Source organism: Peromyscus maniculatus, chromosome 11 (assembly GCF_049852395.1).
Source record: "Peromyscus maniculatus bairdii isolate BWxNUB_F1_BW_parent chromosome 11, HU_Pman_BW_mat_3.1, whole genome shotgun sequence".
Taxonomy (NCBI): domain Eukaryota; kingdom Metazoa; phylum Chordata; class Mammalia; order Rodentia; family Cricetidae; genus Peromyscus; species Peromyscus maniculatus.
In genome coordinates, this window is record NC_134862.1 from 60,695,295 (window position 1) to 60,718,723 (window position 23,429).

Sequence of the window (23,429 nt, forward strand, 5' to 3'; positions counted from 1 at the left end):
AGCTAAAATTTTCCTTTGTCCTGATGATGAGAGAGCTCTTTATCTCCCGGATTCCATTGTTGACCAGGTGTGGCTTCTTTTGTGGCCCATTTTGTCCCTGTCCCTTTCTTCTCTGCCTGAGGTAAGGGTGTCATCACACTATTGCATGCTTGCTTTATGACATTCCTTTTTTGGCTTTTGTCTAAAGCTAATATCATAGTCTCCAAAGCTTAATTCCTTCCATTTCCCCCCCTAAAGACGTTTCACATATACTTATCGGTACACATGTCAGTTTGCGTTGATACAGACATAGAAGGCCGTGGACAGTTTATGAAATATCTCCCGCAGTTACTGAGGTCAGCTGGGGGAAGAAGTAAGAGGAGCCGGGCTGCTTGGAAAGCCCTGAGGAATCTAAACCTTCGTTCCTTGGCGGGCAGATCTGGCCATACTCACCCGATCCAAATACAGAGTCACATTTTCTCCCCATCTCTTTGTTTCCTGAGATTGGGAATGAAAACAGCTGTTAAAAATAAGAGCACATGAGTCATCTCGAGCCTCCACATGATAATTACAGTTTCCATTTCACTCCGTCCAGTCCTATCCCAGCGTGCTGAGCCCTGGATCACAGTCCCACTGTGGGGAGAGCCCCGCAGCTGGCACAGGCAATTGTATAGGACGACCTTCATTTTCATTTTCTAGTCCTCTGAGGCTAAACACTGAATGAGTTGCCAAGCCAAGAAAAATAACAAGAAAGAAGATATTTCAATTTGAAAACTTGATTTGCAAGGCAGGCCATTTTTCCAGTTTTCCCTTTGGAGCAAAACTCTGTGTTGATGTTGGAAATGTTGGTTCCTCCTCTGTGATTTTGAAGGTGTCTCTCTTCGGCTTTGTGGCACCCTGACTAGGAAAACTCTTTAACTCTTGTAGATGCTGTGTTTCCTCTTGTAAGTGCCTGGTGCTTTATAAGCTAGATTACCAACCTCACGGAAGGTCATCCTCAGTCTGCCGGTTGGTTGCCACCTGCCAGGACAGACTGAGTCTCTTAAGTCATGCCCAGTCCCCATAAGAACGATTTAACCTTGACTGAGTAAGGTCTTGACTGAGTAATTCTGCTGCTCTAACGCTAAGGTGCCACCCCTCCCGACAGAGAGCCAGCTGCCTTCATTCTAACAGCACCAACATTTGCAGATTATAGATTATATAGAGGCTACAGTTTCCAGCAAGAGAGCTATGAGCCATTTTGCAGTGGAAGCTTGCCCTTTAACCACCCGATATTTCCCCCTTCTAGGAGTGGATTTCTTTATGATTTGATTAGGGTGTGTGTATGTGTGTGTGTGCGCGCGCGCGTGCGTGCGTGCGTGCGTGCGTGCGTGCGTGCGTGCGTGGTGGACATGAAACTTATCAAATTTAGGACCAATACATGCTACGTAAACTCTCTACCACTGAGTTGCACTCCCAGAAGCGCCTGGTTAGATTATTTTTGAATTTTATTTGCAGTGATTGATCGTGGAGGTATGTGTGCCATGATATAGGACAGAGGACAACTTGTAAGAGTTGGTTCTTTCCTGCCACCATGTATGTCTCAGGGATTGAACTCTGATCATCAAACTTGATGACTGTCTTAGTTTGGGTTTCTGTTGCCGTGAAGAGACGCCATGACCGTGGCAACACCTATAAAGGAAAAACATTTAATTGCAGTGGCTCCCTTACAGGTCAGAGGTTTAGTCCATTATCATGATAGGACACAGCGGCTGGGAGTGTGGCAGCGTGCAGGCAGACCTGGTCTTGGAGAGGGAACTGAGAATTCTTACATCTTGACTCTTGGGCAAGAAGAAGTGATCCTGAGACACTGGGAGGGCTTGAGCATATGTGAGACCTCAAAGCCCACCCCCACAGTGACACACTTCCTCTATCAAGGCCACACCTACTCCAATAAGGCCACACCTCCTAATAGTGCCACTCCTTTGGGGGGGTCATTTTTTTTTTCAAACTACCATAGTGGCAAACACCTTTGCCCCCTGAACCATCTGGCTGGTCCAAGATTATTTTTAAAGTTCATTTCCCACATGAAAAAGCTCTACAATTCTCTTACATTTCCTCCTCCAAGAGCTAGTTTTAGCTGGTGTGATGACGCATGCCTGTAATTCCAGCACTCAGGAGGCTGGGACAGGATTGTGAGTTCCAAGTGTGCCTGGGCTACAGAGTGAGTCTCTCAGCAAACCCTAAATAAAAACAAAAACAAAAACAAAAAAACAAAAAAACAAAATGAAAACCAATAAAAAACAAACAAAAGAAAAGAAAAGAAAAAAATGTGTTGGGAAAGAAGACACATAGTATGACTTATGGAATTCTGAGTAGATTATTCAGTCCCTGGTCCCAGCTCCATACCTTAAATCCTACCACTGAATAGTCACTCCTTTCTGGCGATATCTTATTTGTCAGCTATAATACGATTAATATTAATATTAAAAATGTAATATTTTACCAGACAGTGGTAGCACATGCCCTTAATCCTAGCACTTGGGAGGCAGAGGCAGGTGGATCTCTGTGAGTTCTAGGCCAGCCTGGGCTACAGGGCAAGTTCCAGGACAGCCAGGGCTACACTCGTCAAGTTAGGACGTGTAATGTAATGATTAGAAGCAGGCTTAAAGTCAGATGCCTACCCCAGGTCTACCTGGATCCTCTGCTCACTATCTGTGTGACCACAGGCAGTCAGTTCAGCTTTCTGTGCCTTGTCAGCGTCGTCTGTCAAATGAGGTGATAACCGGGCTTTCCTCTGGGATTTTTGTCAGTTCTCAGTGAAATAGGTGAGGTGCTTAAATAAACAGCATCCTGCTCTGTGTCATCAATTATCACTTTCATTTACATAAATTAGCATTCTATATAGACGTGCTTTTTGACAGAAAGGGCTGATGTCAGCTTACAGAGAAATGGGATGTTAGCTTGGGTTCAGATGCACCACTAATGGATTGCTCATACGAGGGTTAGTTATTGGTAGCATGCAATCACTGGATGCCTGGAGGAAGCATTTGAGTCATGTGAGGGGGAAAGAGAGAGAGAGAGAGAGAGAGAGAGAGGGGGGGGGGGATTGGGGGAAGGTGGTGGTGGTTCTGACCACTTTGCCCAGTAAGTGATGGAATCATCAGCTTGGACAGTGAGTAAGCAGTATGATGTACACCTGCAGATGTATAGCTCATGGACGACTTACTTAGCTTTCTGTGTTCTCATAGTTTGGTGCCTTGTAATAAAAAACGTTTCTTCCTTGGACTTGAAGAACCAGAGAAAAATGCAAAACAGCGTTTCTCGTCATTGAATGCCCCCCCCCTTTCTCTCTTTTAGATTACACGAAGCAGACGACGTTTGAAGCCCAGGCCTTTTTACAAGCTGTGCAGTTCTTCCGGCAGGAGAAGGGTCACTATGGCTCCTGGGAGATGATCACTGGGGATGAAGTCCAGGTAATGTGGGGCTCCGAGCTGTGGATCCTCCATCGGTGGAGTAGGAGGCCATTTAACGAGTGAGCCTCAGAAAGCTGCATGAATAGAAATTGTGGGTCCCAGGCCATTTCCCCCCTGCTGTCTAAAAGCATCCTGTTAGTAAGCCTCTGGGTACCCAATACGAAGACCAGCAGAGCTGGCATCCAGCAGGGCAGCCCACAACACTGCTGTCAGGTCACTAGATGTGCAAAGCCAGATGTTTGCTCACGATAATGGACATGCTCTTGGTTGTTTTAGAGTGTGAGCCAAAGGCTTCCCCTCTCTCTGTGTTGAGTATGTTTGTACACATCCATTACTGTTTGATGGGTCGTGGGTGATTGCAGTGGAGAGAGACACTCACCAAGATGCTAAGCCTTCATTTTCTGAAGGAGCAGAGAGACACAGCCTTCTTGGAAAAGACCGACACCCAGCTAGCTCACTCCAGTTCCTTATTCAAACATATACAAGGTTAATAAGGAATGGGAAAGATTCCAACTACCAAAGTCATCTTGCTTTTGCCGCCCGCGAGAGCAGACAACCCACACACATCTCAGTCCCTTTTGATCATGCCTAGCCGTAATCACAAGTAAGAACCCCAGGTCTGCCAGAAATGTCTTAGGACCAAGATCGGTGCAGCTGCGAGCTCTCACGTAGCACCAAGTGCAGATTCTCCAGAGAGTCAACACTTCTTCAAGGTTTAACAAGTCTCAAAACAATTTCCCAGCACCTACTCTTAGCCCAAACACAGCGAAGGCTTTGCTGAAACATTTCACTCAAAGCCAGACACGAAGTCTTTACTATACATGTCACTTAAAGCCAGACATAAAGGCTTTACTTTACACATCACTACAGCCACACACGTATTTGTGTATTCCCCAACCTGAGAACACTGTAGAACTTTCAACAGTTCTTAGTCTCTGATATTTTGCAGAAGTGCATCCATTTAAAACTTGGAGAAGATGAAAGATTTATAAGACTTGATGCCCCCAAGAAAACCCCAAGTACAAGAAGTGGAAGCATTTGATACTGACCAGCCTAGCAAATGGACAACACTTTTAACAGTTAACAGATAGTAGAGAGATCTGTATCAAAATGCTTGTGTGAGTCATTTGATAGTGTTCAAATCCTGAGTCTGTTTGTGTTGACAGTCTTAGGGAGTGGGAAGTCTGTGTGAGGGACCTGGGAGGTACAGAGTAGCTAAGTGACCTCGAAGTCTTACACATAAGGTAACTTTGAGGGCCCACTCTATACCCAGGCATTGTGCTGGGTGCCTGTGGTTCCTGCCTGTGTGGATGATGGTCTCGGGGTTATATGTGAGTGGACAGATGACATAGGAAGACTTTCTTCTACCCCTGATCCAGGAGCCTAACCCTAACCATGGAGATAGGCTGGTGTTTATCATCTATAAAATATATCATATTTTCTTCCACTCACAATCTTATCGTATGTCAGTTCACTTTCCTTTACACTGAAAACAAATATTTAATAGATCTTTTCTGGGCTTGAGCCTTTCAGGTTTTTTGTGTTTTCTGTGTTTTCTTTATCCTTTAGGCTAACATGTGCTAAGTGCTACAGAGAATGTGAAAGAGCTGAATGACACTTTTTACATTATTCTCTTCATAGTAATGACTCACATGAGTATGGCAGGCCTTCATGGTGATGGTTATTTTAGGCAAAGATCCAGGCTGAGAAGTGTCTCAGAATAGCATGCCTGGCAGGCTCTTAAAGTGAAACTATTTGTATGCTGGTAAAAACATCAACTTATTTTCTATTTGTCAATATGAGCTAACTGAAATCATGAGAGAAAGCGATCTGCAAAAATGTCGAGTAGCTGCAGGTACAAGGTGCACTGATCATTTGCCTTTAATCAGCCGGGGAGGTGAGACTCGCTAGTGCTTCCCACAGAGCTGGCTGACTCCATGACCAGAAAACTGTCCACCGCGGAGGTCTGGCCCACTCCTTCTAGACTGGTCTTAATTCAAATGATCTGGAGTGTGGTCCTCGTCCTCTAGATAGATACGCTCGCCTACAATCCTTCAGTAACACAGGGGCCAGTCAGACATGGGGCCTGCCTTCGGCAGGGGCATCATCCTTTCCCGGGTTCACCCCTCCTCACAGCTTTCCGTCTGAAAGGAAGTATGGTAGCCTTTCAGTGAGTGCCCCCTGGGTGTTTGAGGGCACAGTGGTGTGGCCTTCTGTGAGTGGTTTGGGGTTTGTTGTTCTTGTTTTGGGGGACAGGGTCTCAGCATGTAGCTCGGGCTGACCACAAACTCTTGCCTATCCCCTCCCCCCCCCCCAGCTTCCTTAGTCATAGATTGGAGGCCTACACCACCATGCCCTGCTTGGTTTATTTGTTTTGATTAATCTGATGACACGTTTGGCTTCTTATATGTGTGATGAAATTTTAGCCTCCATGTCCCAGCAGTTAAAATTTCCGACCACCTGCTCTCCTTTTTAAAATACAAAATTATGAAAATTATATTTTCAGGTTCCTTGTGGTAAAAACTCATTATGTCCTGTTTGATGGGGAGGTCAGAGAATCTTCACTATTGTATTTATTAGATCAGCTACTTTCCCTCCAAAAGCCCAGGACTTTGCTTATGGAGAGCTGGCCAGGTCAGGTGACCCTGAGTGGGCAGGAGAGGGACAAAGTGGTGTCAGGGTGGAGCTGGCATCCTGAGGAAGATGATGTCGGGATGAGGTGTGGCTGGGCCTGGGGACCACAGTCTCTCGCAGCTTCAGGCTGCTCCCAGCCCCGACCCGCTCATCACCCTATGGCTTCTCCTCCCCCTCTTTCTTTTCTTCCCAGACATGTTTTCTTTTTAAGTCCCTGAATTGTAAAATAGAAGCAAGTTTCTTGGAACACTGTGTGGGAAAGACCAGAAAACTGCAAGCCCACCCAAATGGAATGCTGGTTTTCTTTGGCCTTTGTGTACTACATTTGTGTCTTCTCAACTCTGTTCACACTCACGCTCACAACCAATCCCGTCTCTGCAGAAGGACTAATCAGGAGAACTGAGACTCGTGAGTTTAAGGCTTCTCAGTCATGGTGGCATTTCCTGTTCAGCTTTGCTTTGGTCTCTGCGCCTCTTAGCTCTGTCTCCTCAGGTCTCACTGGATGACTCTAGGGCATTGGTTCCAAACAAGAACTTACCCAGGAGGGGGCCTGGGCACCACTAGTTACCCATTGAATCGACTTGTTGAACCTGCTGATTTCCATGATGTTTACCTACGTCAAGTTTCTTGTAATTTCCTTAAAAAAAAAAAAATGGCGATCCATCTCTAGTTGGCCACAGAGAGTGGTTAAGAAAGGCAAACATGGTCCATCAGTGAATTTCCAAGGCCTGTGAAAGTCCTGTCTCTGTTATCTTCATCACTAGAGGTAGATCCACACTGCAGCCCTTCAGGCTGTGCTGAACCTATCAGCTCCCTTCCCAGGAGCCCAAGGGGCTCAAGGGAGCAGCCTGCTTGTCGCTCAGTCCAACGTGTCCCACCCTGCCATAATGGAGCCCTGGAGAAAGGCCAAGTCCAGTGAGCTGGCGAGGATTTCCACTGGCTTGTGGCTGACCCGTGAGCTCAGAGAGAACTTCCCTAACTCCCAATGTAATTTTAATTTATGAGAAGGAGGAGGTCGGTTGTTTTGGGTAAATATTATTGCAACTTCACAGAGCAGATGTCTCGCGTGGTCGCGCGCTCTGCCGCCTGCTGCCGTTCCCAGCCATGCCCTCGCCTTTTAGCAGACCTTAGTCTGCAGGCTGCTGTTGCAGCTGAGCTGTGACCCTGAGAAGACTCCTGGTTAAGTGAGTCTGAGCAGCAGAGATACCCCAAGTCGGGGTCTGGGAGCAGAGAAGGAAGGGTGGGGACGTTACGAGTGGACATGTGGAGGATGGCTCAGATCCAAGGGAACATGTGCACTGATCAGCACAAAATTTTAGGGTAGATTTGGGAACATTCCCACAAAGCACTCGGAAAACTTTCCATGTCCCCTTAATGCTGCTTAGTCCACAATTGTCAAATTGTTTCATAGTACTGGGTGCTAATTTATCTTTCTATTGTTTGCCTAGCAGGGTCCTGGTTTCTTAATGGTAACTTTTCATAAGCAGTCATGTTATTCCAGCCAGTGCATGCATAATTAAAAGTGTGGAGCAAGTTTGCAGCTCCCTTCTGTGGTGGATGGCTGCAGGGAAAGCTGCTGTCCAAACACAATGTTGTCTTCATTTGGTCAACAGGGACCGTTTAGAACAAAGGTTGCCACTTCCCAGTTCCCACGTCCTCGTTGAGCACATTTTCATCAGCCAACCTTGGCTCTCAGGAAATGACAGGGAAGTGGCAGACTTAGCCATCTGATCTCTCCAGCCAAGGAAAGGAGCCACTTGCTCTCCTAGGGGACTCCATCTTCCCGGTATTGCTGCAAAGTCGGCATACCAGTAGCCGGTTTCAGGAGTCTGGTTTTCACAGGCCTCTGGGTTTAATGACGTTGCATACAGAAAGCAGTGTGGGAGAAGAGACCATAAAAAAGAAATTTAGCGTTTTCTGTGCCCTAGACATTAGCCCAGATGGCTGTGTGTCCCTGGAAGGAAATCCCTTCTCCTGGGAGCCAAGAAATAGTCCTTCCAAACTATAAAGCAAAAATATCTCTGCCATGGCAATCCAGCCTGGGAGACGTTTATTAATGACATGTGACCCTCCCCTTTAAAACACAGTGAAACAATGAAACATTCTGTTGCTTAACAATGTAAGCTTAAAAACAAGCAAAACAATTCTGCAGCTTTGCTTTGGTTGTTTTGTTTTGAGACAGGATCTCACCAAGTAGCTCACACTGACACCCCCCCCCCATGTTTGATCTTCTTGGCTCAACCTCTTAAGTATTGGGATTATAGGCACACACAACTACATCCCACAAAACGTCCTTTAAAAATACTATTTTAAAGTAGGCAGTGTCCAGGTATGCACAGTCATTCACACACTCACATGCCCGCATGCGTGCGCGTACACACACACACACACACACACACACACACACACACTGGCATCAACAGTGCCCTCAGCTCTCTGTGCCTGGTCTGTTTGGACATCTCTGTTTCCTGCAGGTGATTCCCATTTTTGCCAGCACCAGCGTCTCCCTTGTCCCTCTGGTACAGTCTCTTCCTTCTTTCCAAGGCTTGCGCTCTTTGGAGGAGGTTTAGCCCACCACCTGAAGAGCGTCTCCAGTTTTGTGCATTACCTTGGCTTTGTCTCCTACACCACCTCCTCCAACCCTTTCCTTGGACAAGCTAGCCGGGATGGGGGACAGGAGAACTGAGCTGGGCAGGGTGGTGCGAGCCTGGAGTGGTCGGGCACTTGTCACCTCTGCTTTACTCTGTCCCTTCCTTCTTTATGTAAACACTGGAGGATGGAAAGCATCTTTGGGAAGAGCAGGAATAAGGAGATTGAGACACGAGGCTTGAGAAAGAATGATCGTCCTAGGAAGACTGACCAGGCTCACGCCATCACGTTCAAACTTGATGCTCCTGTTTAAGGATGCCTTGTCTGCCATTGAAAGCTCCCCTCTCAACCCTTAAAAACTGTGATAGGGATGCTGAAGTGTAGCTGTTCACAGTCGATGACTTCTGGCGGGGGTTGGGGTGGGGAAGGACTCCGTTTTTTTGAGGGGGCTGGCCGCCGGGAGGTTGACGTTTCAGTGAGTATATGGGCAGCACAAATTGGACTTGGTATTTTTTTTTTTTTTTTTTTTTTGGTTTTTCGAGACAGGGTTTCTCTGTGTAGCTTTGCACCTTTCCTGGGACTCACTTGGTAGCCCAGGCTGGCCTCGAACTCAGATCCGCCTGGCTCTGCCTCCCGAGTGCTGGGATTAAAGGCGTGCGCCACCACCGCCCGGCTGGACTTGGTATTTTTTTCTTTGTTTTTCTTTTTCCTTTTCTTTGAGGGAGATCACAAGGGAGGGGAGAGTAGATGTGGGAGGACTGGGAAGTGAGTGTGGTCGGGGTGCATGATGTGAAACTCCCAAATAATCAATATAAATACTATGTTGGGGAAAAAAAAAAGAGAGCTCCCCTCTCATTCTAAATGCATGGAGTCCTTTTAGCATGAACATAAGAGTTTGAATTTGAGGAAAGCGTTCTTCCCATTGAGATAACAGCAATAGCCACACTTCTGCTCCCTGTGAATGTTGGAGAATATTCACCTCTGAGATTGTGAACCCAGATTTCAGGTGCTCATCATAGGCACAGCCATGAGTCCCATCCCCAGCATCCACACTCATCTTCTTTCATTCCTCACCCCCCGCCCCCACCTATGAGCCTGTGTAGCCCAGGACAGGGACACTGTCAGGAGACCTCTAGCTGGCCTTCATCCTGCGGGATTCCTCCCCTTTCCCCTGCAGGTCCTGAGTAAGCTGGTGATGGAGGAGCTCCTGCCGACCCTTCAGACCGACCTGCTGCCCAAGATGAAGGGGAGGAGGAACGAGAGGAAGAGGGCCTGGTTTGGTGTAAGTGATAATGTGGCTTTGCCACTGTGCTGTCGAAGTGGACGTTCCCATCTCTCTGCATTTTAGGGCATTTGGTGTCATTTTAAAATAATTCCTTCCTAGGTAGAAAACTGTCTGCCTTGAGCCTGCTCCATCCCACTGACCTAAGAACTAATCTAAACAGAGTTGAACTTGAGCTTTGAATGTACACTCGGTCTTGTTTAGGTGGGAGTCTGTGCTGGGCCTGCTTCCCTCCCTTCTGTGACCCCCTCAGTCATGGGTCCTGTGCCGTTCCGCATTTCAGCTCCTGGAGGAGGCCTACACTCTGGTTCAGCACCAAGTTTCCGAAGGATTAAGTGCCTTGAAGGAGGAGTGCCGAGCTCTGACCAAGGGCCTGGAAGGGACCATCCGCTCAGACATGGATCAGATTGTGAACTCGAAGAACTTTCTAGCCGGGAAGATCCGAGGTTGGTGGAGTAACCCCTTGCTGTTCCTAATAAATAAGCTGTCCACTTAGAGATCCACACAGAGAGAGAATGGGTTGAGCCTTTGTACATCATATGCACAGCCATGAGTCCCATCCTAGGGGGTCTCACATCTATGGATTCAACCAACTACCAATTGAAAATGCCAGAGAAAAATGTCTGCAATAATCAAGTGTAGATTTCCCTATTATTCCCCTAACAATAGTGTGGCAGCTATGTGACACCTACATTGTATTCAGTATTAAATGTAAACCAAAGATGACTTAAAGCATGCGAGACCTGTGGTTGGATGTGCAAGGTTCTATTAAGAGACTCTATCATTTGATAGCAGGAATTTTAGTGTCGGAGGATTTTGGCCTCCTCTAAGGTGGGGGTGGGGGATCCCAGAACGGATTGCCCTCAGATCATGTATCTGCCTTCAGAGAAGAAGGATGAGGGAATTGAGGGGAGACAATAGCAGCTGTAGTAGGAGCATGCTGTCGCATTATTAAGGACCCTCAACTTACCCTGGATGCTTTGTAGACTCAAGGTGGAAGGAATCTTGCTTCCTGCCTGGTGATGGTGCCTGTGTGTTGTGGTAAAAAAAACCTCCGATTTTTGCTGAGGGTCAGCCAATTTGTGTCTGTAGCCCTGAGTCAGTGTGTGTATGAGCCAGTCAGGTGTTCCTGAGGAGGTCGCTTTGCCTCTGTTTGCCTTAGTCTACTACTCTGAAATTAGAAGGGCCAAGAGTGTGGCTGGCCAACTGTGGTCCTCAGGCCGGATCGGGTCCCAGTTGATTTCGTCAATGATGTCATATTGAACACAGCCATGCTCGTTCATGAGTTCACAGTCTAAGCTGCTTTGTGTTGCCACATTAGAACTGAGTTGGTGGAACCTTAAGAGGGACCTGAAGGACTGCAGAGCCACAGATATTTATTGTCTGGCCCTTGGCAGAAAATGGCTGTCCCATCCCCACAGAGAGGCCTTAGGTAGCCTTGGAGGGGTCTATAGGACACTTTCTGCAGTTTCATATTCTGTCTAAGTCCTGAACCTAATGCACAGAGCATGCCTACTGTCTCTGCGGAGGGAGGACGTGGAAGCTTCTCAGCTACTGCTTCTCAGCAGTGTTTCTGGATAGTCAGTGCGCAGATGATTACTCACACACTAGTGGTAGAGCTTGAATTCCTGTGCTCCCGAGGTAGCCTGTCTAACGGGGTTGTCTGCTTGGCAGATTATCTTCTGCACTTCATACCTTCTCCACACTACAGCCCAACATGCTCCAGAGTGCTTAGGATGGTTTCTCCTGAGAGGAGGTTAGAAGAGTCTTAACTGTGCAAATGTGTGGTGTTTGTGGGCCTGTCTGCACTGCCTCCAAAGCCAGTACAGATTAGCATCAGAGTGATTTCTGTTTGATACTGTCCAGCCTCACAGCCCATATAGGGGTAGCATATGTTGCAATTCTATGTATACCTAAACCTGCCAAAGTTCTGTTCTCTCAGACCCATCCAGGCCCAACTACCCAGGCTGAAATTAGACCAGTGTCCTTTACCTGATCCTTTGTAGCTCCCAGAGTAGTAGTTGTTCCCTAAAATAACTCTTGCAAGGAAGTAATGGACAAACCTTTTTGAAAACAAGGATCAGGCAGGTATAGTGGACTCACCAGTAATCTTTAGCACTCAGGGAGCTGTGGTCAGGAGGATGGTGAGTTCCATGGAGGCTGGAAAAGAAAGTGTGACATTGGAAAGAAAAAAAGAGGAAGACAGGGGAGGAAGAAGGAAAGGCAGAGAGCAAGGAAAACATCAGACACATTGTAACTGGGCCTCTGCCTGTCTACCTTTAAAACAAGGAAGCCAACTGCACTGATGAAGGATATTGGATTTCGGGAAAGCTTTGGGAACATTAAGTAGTTATCTTCGTTGGTGTTATATTGCTGGGAAGAGACACCATCACCACAGCAGCTCTTATAAAAGGAAGCACTTAACTGGGGCTGGCTTACAGTTTCAGAGGCTTTGTCCATCATTGCCATGTTGGGGATCATGGGAGTACACACAGTGCTGGAGAAGTAGCTGAGAGGTCTACATCCAGATCCACGGGCTGCTGAAAGAGACAGACACTGGTCCTGCCTCCCAATGACACACTTCCTCCAACAAGGCCACACCTCCTAATCCTTCTCAAGTAGTGCCATTCCCTGATGGCTAAGCATTAAAATATATGAGCCTATAGGGGCCATTCTTATTCAAACCACCACAGTGGTCATCTCTTCATTTCTACCCATATGGCACTTGGGAGAAAAGCCATTGATTGTCAGTTCTGCTCCACAATTATCTGTTCAGTAAGAACTTACTCAGCTCGTGCTGACTGTAAGGACCCAGAGGCTTCCGATCAACACACTTTTATACATGGAAGACATGGAGCATTTTGTAGATGCCGGGGCCATTTCAGAAAACGGGTGGCCTCTTCAGGAGGGCACTGCTCTAGTCTTAGGTGATGAGAAAGTATGAGAAAGCCCGCAGCCCTGTGCTCCTCGGGTGTCACAACTATTCTAAGCACTCTGGAAAATAGTAAACTTTTCCTCCTCACCGTAACCCTAAGAGTAATTACTCCTGTGATCTCTGTTTAACAGATAAGAAAACTGAGACCACGGTTAAGGAATATTCCTGACTCCCCGAGGCTGGTGCTCAGCAGGCTCTGACTCCAGTCCCAGCAGCCCCAGCTGTCTAGGCTTCTCCACAGCTGCCCAACATCAGGGAGGCTCTTGAATTAGTGTCACCACCACTATTGTCACCACAGCCTCATCCATGTGTACCTGGAAGAGGGTACCGTGTATATACGTGGGGTTCAAATTTGACTCTGCCCGTAAGGAAACACCCGCAGGCCACAGGTCACGAAGTTTGGTGGGGGCGGTCATTAGACTGTCCCAGGTCTGTGACCTATGAACTGGACCCTGAAGCCACGATGAAGAGGAGGTTGGCATGCAGAAGTGGAGGAAGGAAGGGCCGGTTGAAAGGACACTGGATGGGGGCGTGGCGTTGGGGCTGGAGCGCAGGGCCCTCAGTAGCAGGCAGGGGAAGCTGAGGAGAGGGACTTGGCATCTCCACTCACCTCACAAATGGCATCCCCAGCACGGCCAGACCATCGCTGGGTGTTGTCAATGCTCAGGATTATCCCGAAACTCCAATTAGATGCTTTTCAAACTGTTCCTCTCACAGTTAATTAACCGACAGTTTATTTTCTTGGCAGGCACCTTTGCAATTTGGTTTCAAACGAGGCCTTCTTTCAAATTTTACAAAACTCAAATTGTTCCGTATTCAAATCTATCATCAAAAGGGTCTTTTATTTATTCTTTGATTATTTCATACATGTGTACAATGTATCTTGATTATACCCACTCACAACTCCCCTCTCCTACCCTCTACACCCCGCCCCCCATCTTCATTCTCCTCTCTCTTCTCAGTAAACCAAGTCCAATCAGTGCTACCTGTGAGAACGCTGATGGGTCTTATGAGGTCTTTTATTTTTTCACACCATTTCGTGTGTGTGTGTGTGTGTGTGTGTGTGTGTGTGTGTGTGCGTGCACGCAAATGGGTCTGCACATGGAATTGCACATTTCACATGTGTGGAGGTCAAAGAACATCTTCCAGGAGTCAGCTCTCTCTTCCTGCCATGTGGGTCTTGGGGGTCACCTCAGGACATCAGACCTGGCAGGAAGCTTCCTCACCCACTCAACCATCTTGCTGGCGCCTGTGCAGGTCTTGAATGGGTAACTGTCATGCACTGAGTCCATGAACGCAACAGCAATGCCACGTCCAGAATAACCTACACACAGTTCGGAGTTACAATCCTCCATTTGCACATCAGTCTTGACGTTGGGAAAGTCATCTACCCTGGTCAGCTTTCTCCTGTTTCTATATGGAAAGTGGAACAGCTGGGCAGCCAAGGCCGTTGGCTCCTCCCTTTTGGGTCCGTGACAATGTGACAGAGCTATGTGACAGAACTCTCCCAAGTTGGCCTTCCCAGTCCATGCATTGTGCTTCTCCTCTACCACCACATCGCTGCTTCTGAGCCTGGGTGCCCAGGAGGATGTCCTCCGTACCCAAAGCATGCAGGTGCCCTGCCCCGCTCAGCTTCCACAGAGCCGGGTTCAAAAACAGTGTCTGTCTCTAGAGGGTGGGATGATGGTGAGATGGATTGTTTTCATCCCTCCTATGATTTTCTAAGTGTGTGTGTATGTGTGTGTGTGTGTGTGTGTGTGTGTGTGTATGTGTGTATGTGTGTGTGTGTCTGAATGGAACCTGGTGCCATTTGCCTGAGGCTGTATTTGGGTTCTTCAAAGGTCTCTGTGATGGTAGCAGGTGGATGAGTTACACTGAGTTAGTATTCAGAGAAGTGAATGAAAACCGATAAATTCTATTTTAGATGACGAAGTGTTCATCCGTGACGATGACGGTGGGGAGTGAATCTGGCCATTGCACATTTGTGGAGGTCAAACAGAGACTCCGTTCTTCCCAGGGCAGGATGGCGCCCAGGGAGGGAGACATCGTGGAGACACCCTAGGTCTCACAGCGCTCAGTGGGTTTCCAGCCCGGTGGATGCTGGCAAAAGATCCATTATCCTAGTCTGCTCTGCCCATCTGAACGGGCCCCTGGGGCCATTCAGCTGCGACGTGGCCTCTGAATCGAACTTTGCCCTAGGTCATGCTTCCTTTTGACCTTTTCCTCCCTCAGCAATGGTGGCTCAGCCAGCTGAGAAGAGCTGTGGGGACAGCGTGCAGCCGTTCCTGGCGTCCATTCTGGAGGAGCTGATGGGGCCGGTGAGCTCAGGCTTCAGTGAGGTCCGTGCCCTTTTCGAAAAAGAAGTAGACGAGCTCAGCCAGAGCTTCCACGCCACCCAGGACGGTGTCCAGCTGAAGGAGGTAGGAGTGCGAGCAAGTTCCCAACCGCTGCTGGCCCGCCTTCCCATGGTGCCTTTCTCTCTCCTCCCTTCCCCCAACCTTGATCCTCCCCTCTCTCCTGTCCCCTCCATCTCCTCCTCTCCCCTCCTCTCCCCTCCTCTCCCCTTTCAGTCCCCTCCAGCCTCTCCTTCTCTCTCCTCTTCCCTTTCCCCTTCTGTCCATTTATCTGGTGTTTCTACTATCTATCCAACTAACTCATTCACCCATCCATTCATACGTAAACCCACCTAATTTTCCTTATTAATGGTTTTTAAGTTGCAAAAATAATGTTTGTACCCGTGAAACAACCAACTCAAATATATAATTCGATGTCCACAAAGAGGCAAAATTAGTAGCCAGAACTGATACCAATTGCCCTTCTTCCTTCTGCGTCCGTTCCCAAGCCCTGGAACTGACTGATAGAAACAGTCCAGTGTGTGTTTACCTGCGTGCTTTATTTGTTTATATGTAAGTCCTGCCGCTTTGTTTCCACAGCTGTAGATTCCTGATAATAAACCCATGCTTGTCAAGCAGCAGTGACCCCTCACTCTATTGAATCCGGAAGTAAGGGGTGGGGGGGGGAGGGGAGTGATCTGCTCTAATAGAACTAATAGTTCTAATAGAACTCCAGCGGGGATTTGCTGGCATAGACCCGGGCAGCTTGCCTTGCACTTACCATATCATTAAGGACAGGATTTGTCAGGGTGATCATTCTTTCTCCCTCCCTCCTGATATCAGTTAAAAGGGTTTCCCTTTTAATCGGGCCATTGTAACCGTACACATTTATGGGCTGCAGTGTGACAGTGTTACCCAGATGTGTGAAGGCAGAAGCCTGGCTCCCGCAGCCCCAACAGGCTCTGCTCAGCTACCTGTCACAACATGCCAATAAAAGAGATGAGTAGTGGTGACAGGCAGAGGAGAGAGGTCTGTTTAATGTGCCCACTTTGGGAGAGGAGCGGATAAAGGAGTCCGGAGATGCAAGTCTGTCTCCGAAGGGCTGACGTGAGCTTTAGGTTTCAATAGAGGGAGAATTGGGCGGGACCCTGATCAGCTCTCCTGGTCTCCCTGACCACCCATCCACCTCTAGCTCTTCCGTTTCCACGTAGTTCTTATCTTAACACATAAGGGGATCCATCTGATCCCTGCAGGATGATCTCTTCTGCTCCAGGGGTAGCCATGCCTGCAAGGGTAACGCTCTCATCTATAAGTGGCTAATCCTGGGAGGCTCTGCTCCTCCTAGGATCCAAAGTGACTGTCGGTTTAAGACAATGACTTATCTCTGTGCCTTCAGCCAAGGTAAAGGAGCCAGACAGTTCCGAAGTGAAGGTGGAGAGAGATGCCAGCATTTAATTACTCTGCTTCAGTTACCTGTGGACCTGACGGAGGAGTCCATGCTTTTCTAGCACAAGCAGCTTCTACATGCCTGCTTCAGCAGTTTATACGTGCAGATGGTGTGGAATGATCGAAGAAGTAATCCCCACTTCCATTCCCTTAAACATTTTTCATTTCTGTGGGTTGGCAGAGCCTCGGGCTCATTATAAAATACATGATAGATTGCTGTAAGCCACAGCCACCCTCCTGTGCTGTGCTTTCTCCTTTCTTTATGGACACACCCACGTGTGTGATTGTACAAAGCCAAGATCGGTTCATAAATGCCTTGATGCTTCTTATTACAGCCGTACGTGTGCATGTGTATGCGCGCACACGCCTGTGTGGGGGTGTGAACATGTGAGTATGTGTGTGCATGTGTGTATATATGGCTATGTGTATATGGATGCCTATGTGGTGTGTGTGTATGGGTATGGTGTGCAGGTACTTGTGTGTGTATGTGTGTGTGTGTGTTTCAACTTGTCTTTATTCCTCTTCATTTCCTGGCGCCACTCACTTCTCTGCAAAAACAAACAAACAAATAAATAGAAGCACCGCCTCAGCTTGTGCTGTTCTGTACCCTCTCCCTCTTAGAAGACAGAGAAGACACACACATTTCAGAACTGTTGTCTTACGTTGCTCACTTTTAGAAAAATACAGTTATTTTATATACTAAACTGCTTATCAGGTTTCTTCTTCAAAATGACTTCATGAAACTGTTTCCAAGGTAACTGATCTAGTTCTGAATCACTTTTCGTAATGACAGCATGATATTTCATGTTTAGAAATGCCATGATTTATTCAGCCATCCCATTATTGCTGACACCATGAGCAAAGTTATAATAAATAACCTCGTACATATATCCTATCGTATTGTAGCTACACGTATGTGTGTACACATACACGTTCCTTATATCTTGACACTTTTATTTCAATGGAATAGATCCCTAGGTTGAAAGATACATTTTCATGTTAACAGATGTTTCCCTTCAATTTCGAAAGAATTTTAAGTTTTGCATTGTACTGATTTGTTTGTGGCAGGGAGCCTTCTCCCCATGTTACCATCTGTGAGGGGTGTTATCACTTATTTAAACTCTCAACAATTTGATAGTAATAAAGTAGGTGCCCATTTTTCCTCTCTTGCCTATCCAATTAGTTGTTTAAAGTAATATATTCCCGGCACTGGAGTGATGGGTCAGCCGTTAAGTGCACTTGCTGCTCCTCCACGGAACCTGAATTGAGTTGCCAGCCCCCATGCCAGGTGGCTCACAACCGCCTGTAACTCCAGCTCCAGGGGATCTGATGCCCTCTCCTGGCCTTCATGAGTACCTACACTCACATGCATATACTCACACAGACATACACATAGACTCATATTTAAACATGTGCTAAGTCTTTAAAAAAGAAGTGATACATTTTGTCCTACAATTGTGGGACAAAAGCAAATGTAACCATGTGATTTTCCCCCTTCTATCTTTAATTCCACTTCAGTAGTCCTCGCCATTGTTCACTTCTTAAAGTGAACACTTTTCCCTTTGAAGCACAATGGCACGGGCCCTTTGAAAATTCCCATCACACCGGGTCTCCTGTGTTATTCACACTCACCTGCCTTTGCACTCACACTCACTTGCACAGCTTCTCTCGATAGCTTTCAATGTCAGCAATTTTTCCCTGTCTTCACCCGGTCTCCTGTTTATTTTAAGCTTCCAGTGTTCAAATTTAAAGCCATTTTAATCTAAGCTTAGACAATGGAACAATTTTCCACTCCTTAAAGGATCTTATGGAGGCTCACAGGCTCAGCAACAGTTCTCGCTGCCAAAGAGCCTGCCTGGCTGGTTCTTGAGTTCCGGAAGTGGGGACTTGGAAGCTACTGAGGACTTAAGGAGACAGGAGCCCCTGCTTGGGTGTGCCTCTGAGACTGCCTGATACCTCCTTGGTTCCTCTGTTTCTTTCCCAGCAGTAAAGCCACCTCAGGGAACCACAGAAAGAAAGAAGACAACTGAGGATGTCTCAGAGTGCGCAGGGAGTGATTCATCCTCAGAACACACACTTGACCGTTGCAAATGTAGAGATCTTAGTATTATGTAACATCGAGGAAAGATTCCTAAATCTAAGGGCATTTGCTTTTCTCCTTCACCAAAATGCAGCGTCTGGACCAGCTGATGAAGCTTCCTCTGGATTCTGTGAAGATGGAGCCTTGTTATACTAAAGTCACCTTGCTTCCAGAGCGCCTGCTGGATCTCCAGAGCCGCTTCCGATTCCCGCACGTTGATCTGGTGGTCCAGAGGACACAGAACTACATGCAAGAGGTGGGAGCAGAAGGGAACTGAGGGAGGATGAGGATGAGGCGGGAAAGAGGGAGAGAAGGAGAAATGCATGCTGTCAAATGCGGGGGCTGGGGGGGGGTGCTCTGCAGCTCAGGGAAGTGAGGCCTGTTCCCAGAGTCAGGTTGACTGAGGACACACAATGTCCTTCCAGTTGGCTTCATCTTTCCTCAGAAAATAAGACTCTGGGAAATAAGTAACATTAGCTGGTAATTATTTGATGGGTTGAGTCAGGCTTCAAACTTTGGCTGCACATTAGAAGCATGTGGGGAAATTTTAAGAACTACTGATGTGGTACCCCACCTCTAGTGATTTCAAATATGTATGTTTTATAATATATTTGAAATTCTTAGAGGATGGCCTCTGCTTCTATCACACTGTTTCTAACATGCAGCCAGGATCCAGAAACACTGGCTGAGTTCCCTACCTCATTGCAAGGAGACCTGTTACAGCTTCATATTTGACTTTTGTTTTTAAAACTTATTTGACTACATGTATGTTTGTGCATGCCTGCTTGCCTGTATGTGCACCATGAGCATGCAGGTGCCCTTGGAGGCTAGAAGAGGGTGTCAGATACCTCGAGTTAACACCTGGAGTTCCAGAATTGGGGAAGTAGAGGCGGGAGGATCAGATCAGGGGGTTAAGGTCTTCTTTGTCTCCATTGCAAGTTCAAGGCCAGCCTAGGCTAAATGAAACCCTGCCTTAAAAAAAACGTAAGGGATAAATGGCAGAATGATGCGACAATATGAAAACAGTCCCTTGGATAATTCTGGATCCTGGAGAGACACAGGCACAACTATAGACTAAGACATCTGAGCTGGGTCAGCTTCCTGAGCTATAAAGCCCTGTCCCAGGGTGATAGCCACTCCTGGCATGGCACCCTGACCCCGCCTCTCCTCTCAGCCCTATTGATGTCCTTCCCCATTGCTGTGACAGAACACCCAACAGGAACAGCGTAAGGGACGAGGGATTCCTTTGGGCTTGTGGGTTGAGAGGGGGCAGTCCATCAAGGCAAGAGGTCGTGGTGGATTTCACAGAGGTAGGAGCTTGTGGCCGGTGCCCACCTAGCGGAGAGGGCTCGAGCTGGGGGTGGGGGTGGGGCGATGCTATAGTCCTTAAGCCCCGCCCCCCATCTCCTCCAGCAAGGTCCCTCATCCCAAAGATTCGATAACCTCCCCCAACAGTGTCATCCAGCCGAGGACCATCCCATATTCCAACCGGAACACTAGCCTCTCAGAGGCCAGGGGAGACATGGGATGGTCAGATGGACAATGGAAGGATGTAAGTGTCCCAGAGTGACTTAGGTCCTTCTAGATGTGGAGCTTTCTCCCACCATGTCATGTGATCTGTGTCTGCATCACCAGAGCATGGAGGAGAATGACTACAGGGGCCGTGGTTCTGAGTCCTTCTGTCCTGGGGTTTCTTTCCCCACTAAGAATGATGGGTAAAGGAAAGGGAAAAAAGGATAGCATTACGAGACAGACAGACAGACAGACATGCATATATGTATAGAGAAGGGTGTTGTCCACCCTCTTCCTATCTCATAGTGGCCACTAGGTTTTTGTTTCACCATCCAGGGAGTAGGATGTGCCCTGTGTCACCCCACATTTGTGCATGGGGGGACTCCGCTCCCCTCCTCCTGCCAGAGCCTAGGCAGGCAGCCGGGGCCCGTGTTCCCAGCCCCTGACTGTGGTCTGTTTCTGTGTTGGCTTGATGGACAGCTCATGGAGAACGCAGTGTTCACCTTTGGGCAGCTGCTCTCCCCACATCTCCAAGGAGAGGCTTCCAGAACAGCAGCTGCCATCGAGAAGGTTAAGCTCCGTGTCTTAAAGGTAAGAGCTTTGTCTTCATTTGGGGGGAGCATCTGACAAGACTGTGACCCTTGTCCTGTTCCTCAGTGAGAAATACCCTGACCTCCCTTTCACCCGGTCCAGCCTCTTTTTCCCAAGCGCAGTTGACCATTGTTCACAGCAGTTTCGCTAGCGTGACTCTCCTGCCATCTAGTGGCCATTTCAGGAACCACATGTCCTCAGCACTAGCAAGCTAGAAGTGACCTGTGGGCTTACTTTCACAATTTGACAAATGTGTGTTGACTGGCCACTGCAAACACTATGACAGATATTGCATAGAATGTGACATAGGTCGGCTGCAGCCTAGCATCCCAAGTACAATACAATTCATTAAATTAGTCAGCATTTTAAATAAAAACCAAAACTTAGAGCCAAGGAACCATCCCAAGGGAAAGTATACCTGCCACATGGGATGTTTTTAATGAGCTTTATGTGTGAGTGCACGATAAAACTGTTGCGATAATAGGAGCTCACGTGTATCTGGTATTTATTTAAAGCCTTTTTAAAAATTCACGTTCCTAAATTGTCACTCCGAAGGTTTATGTTTTTAGTTTTTATTATTTATGCATGTTTGCACGTGTCTGTGTGAACATATGCCACCTGGATGTGGGTTCCCATGGAGGCCAGCAGGTGACGTCAGAGCCCTTGGAGCTGGAGGCACAGGTGTTGGGAGTCATCCAGTGTAGGTGCTGGGCACAGAATCTGGGCCCTCTAAAGAGCAGGAGGTGCCCTATCCACAGAGCCATCTCTTCAGGCCTGCTTAAAGCCTTGAAGAAAAAGACCCCAGAAGTGTACCATTTCCTTGGACTCTCCCTGAGCTCATTAGACTTCACCCCCATGGCAGACGAGGAAGCCGGTGCTCTGAAAGCTGGACTTCCTAACTCAAGCCCAGCAGGCTGGTGGACCATGAGCTTGGAGCTGAAACTGTGTTTACACCTGGTCCACTCATCTCTGCAGCCTCCAGGTTCTGGAAAACGTTGATCGCCGCAACACGGACACTAGCACACTGGCGATGAGGGGAAAGGTCAAACCCCTGCCATCACGTGCTTCGGCAGACAGGGGAGGAAGGAGCAGAAAGGTGTCCCTGTCTCCAGGCATTGGGGTGAAAGGCACTTAGAATACCTCCAGGTCAACCATATAGCCAGTGCTAAATTGTTCCTGCCCCGTGAACGCGCCCCCCCCCCCAGTCCTGGGCCAGGAACTTCCGGGGGTGTTTGGGGCCACAGGAACACACAACTGTGGATGGCTCACATAGCTCACCTTTGACACGTGTGCTAGGGTTGGGGTTTCCCGGAAGCCTTGCAACCATCCTAAGCGTTGGATGAACTGTAGAACAGACCTGTGTGGTGGGAGCCTAGCTGTTAATGGATTTGCATTCCTGAACTCAAATGTCCTGGGTCTGCTGGCGACATTTCACCGTGTTCAGCTCAGCCTCCCCTTTGTGTAGGGAGGCGGTGACGCTGTAACTGCAGAGAAGTTCAAGTGATCCGAAAATCAAATATCTCTAAAAGAGCAATTGGTTTGGAAGGAGACAAAATCCTCCCCACTAGAATCTGTGAAAGCCGTAGTTATATGTCTGGTTAGAAGGTGATAACTTACAGAATTCTACAAACATCAGGTACCAGGGACCTACATCGTATGGACTAAGAAGAGGGCAGATCTTCAAGATTTGGCCTTTCAGTGATTTTGGGTTTCTATATGAAGTCTGAATGGCCACAGATTTTCTGATAGTTTGCAACCATTCATTATTTTGACTTGTCTATTGTCCCCTTGTCCTAGTCAGGGTTTCTGTTGCTGTGAAGAGACACCATGACTATGGCAACTCTAATAAAGGGAAACATTTAATTAGGGGTGGCTTACAGTTCAAAGGTTTAGTCGGTTTTCGTCAAGGCAGGAAGCATGATGGCGTGCAGGCAGACATGGTGCTGGAGAAGTAGCTGAGAATTCATATACCTCTTGACTCACAGGCAACAGGGAATGTTCTGAGACACTGGGCAGTATCTTGAGCATAAATGAGACCTCAAAACCCACCTCCACAGTGACACACTTCCTCCAACAAGACCACACCTACTCCAACAAGGCCACACCTCCAAATAGTGCAACTCCCTTTGGGGGCCATACTCCTATTCAAACGAACTTATTGCTGCAGTTAAAGCCATGAATTTACCAATAAACTATTTGCTACTCAAAAAAAAAATGTTCTTGCCAGGGGTGGTCCCACAAGTATTCAGGCTCCAAAATCAGAACAGATTCCACCTCCCAAGGCTGCCGCAAAATCAGAACAGATTCCACCTCCCAAGACTGCCACTTCTGTCTCTCACAAATTTGCCTGCAAGAACGCACCTGGGATGTTAGATCCAGGCTCTTGGCACTGATAATTCTACCTCTCCTACCTTCCCCCGTAGCCTTCTCCACTTGGGGGCCTTTGGTCGACTAGGGATGTAATTTTGCTCGCATTTATAATCTCCAGTGCAAGTGCTCTCCTCTCTGGCCATTCTTCTTCTGGCTGAACCAGTGTGTTTACATGCCCACAGCAGTTCTCCAGAGAGCCTGTGCCCACGGCACCGGGGTCCAC

At 47.7% G+C, this 23,429-nt stretch overlaps 1 protein-coding gene across 1 annotated transcript in view; it reads left to right on the top strand.

The window, feature by feature from the left end:
- Niban1 (niban apoptosis regulator 1) overlaps window positions 1-23,429 on the top strand; it is a 154,525-nt gene that overhangs the window by 118,939 nt on the left and 12,157 nt on the right. The window contains exons 6-11 of the mRNA XM_006979936.4: window positions 3,319-3,434; window positions 9,835-9,939; window positions 10,223-10,385; window positions 15,107-15,294; window positions 18,828-18,989; window positions 20,726-20,836. Of these exons, the coding sequence (XP_006979998.1) occupies window positions 3,319-3,434; window positions 9,835-9,939; window positions 10,223-10,385; window positions 15,107-15,294; window positions 18,828-18,989; window positions 20,726-20,836 (845 nt within the window). The remainder of the gene's footprint in view (window positions 1-3,318; window positions 3,435-9,834; window positions 9,940-10,222; window positions 10,386-15,106; window positions 15,295-18,827; window positions 18,990-20,725; window positions 20,837-23,429) is intronic.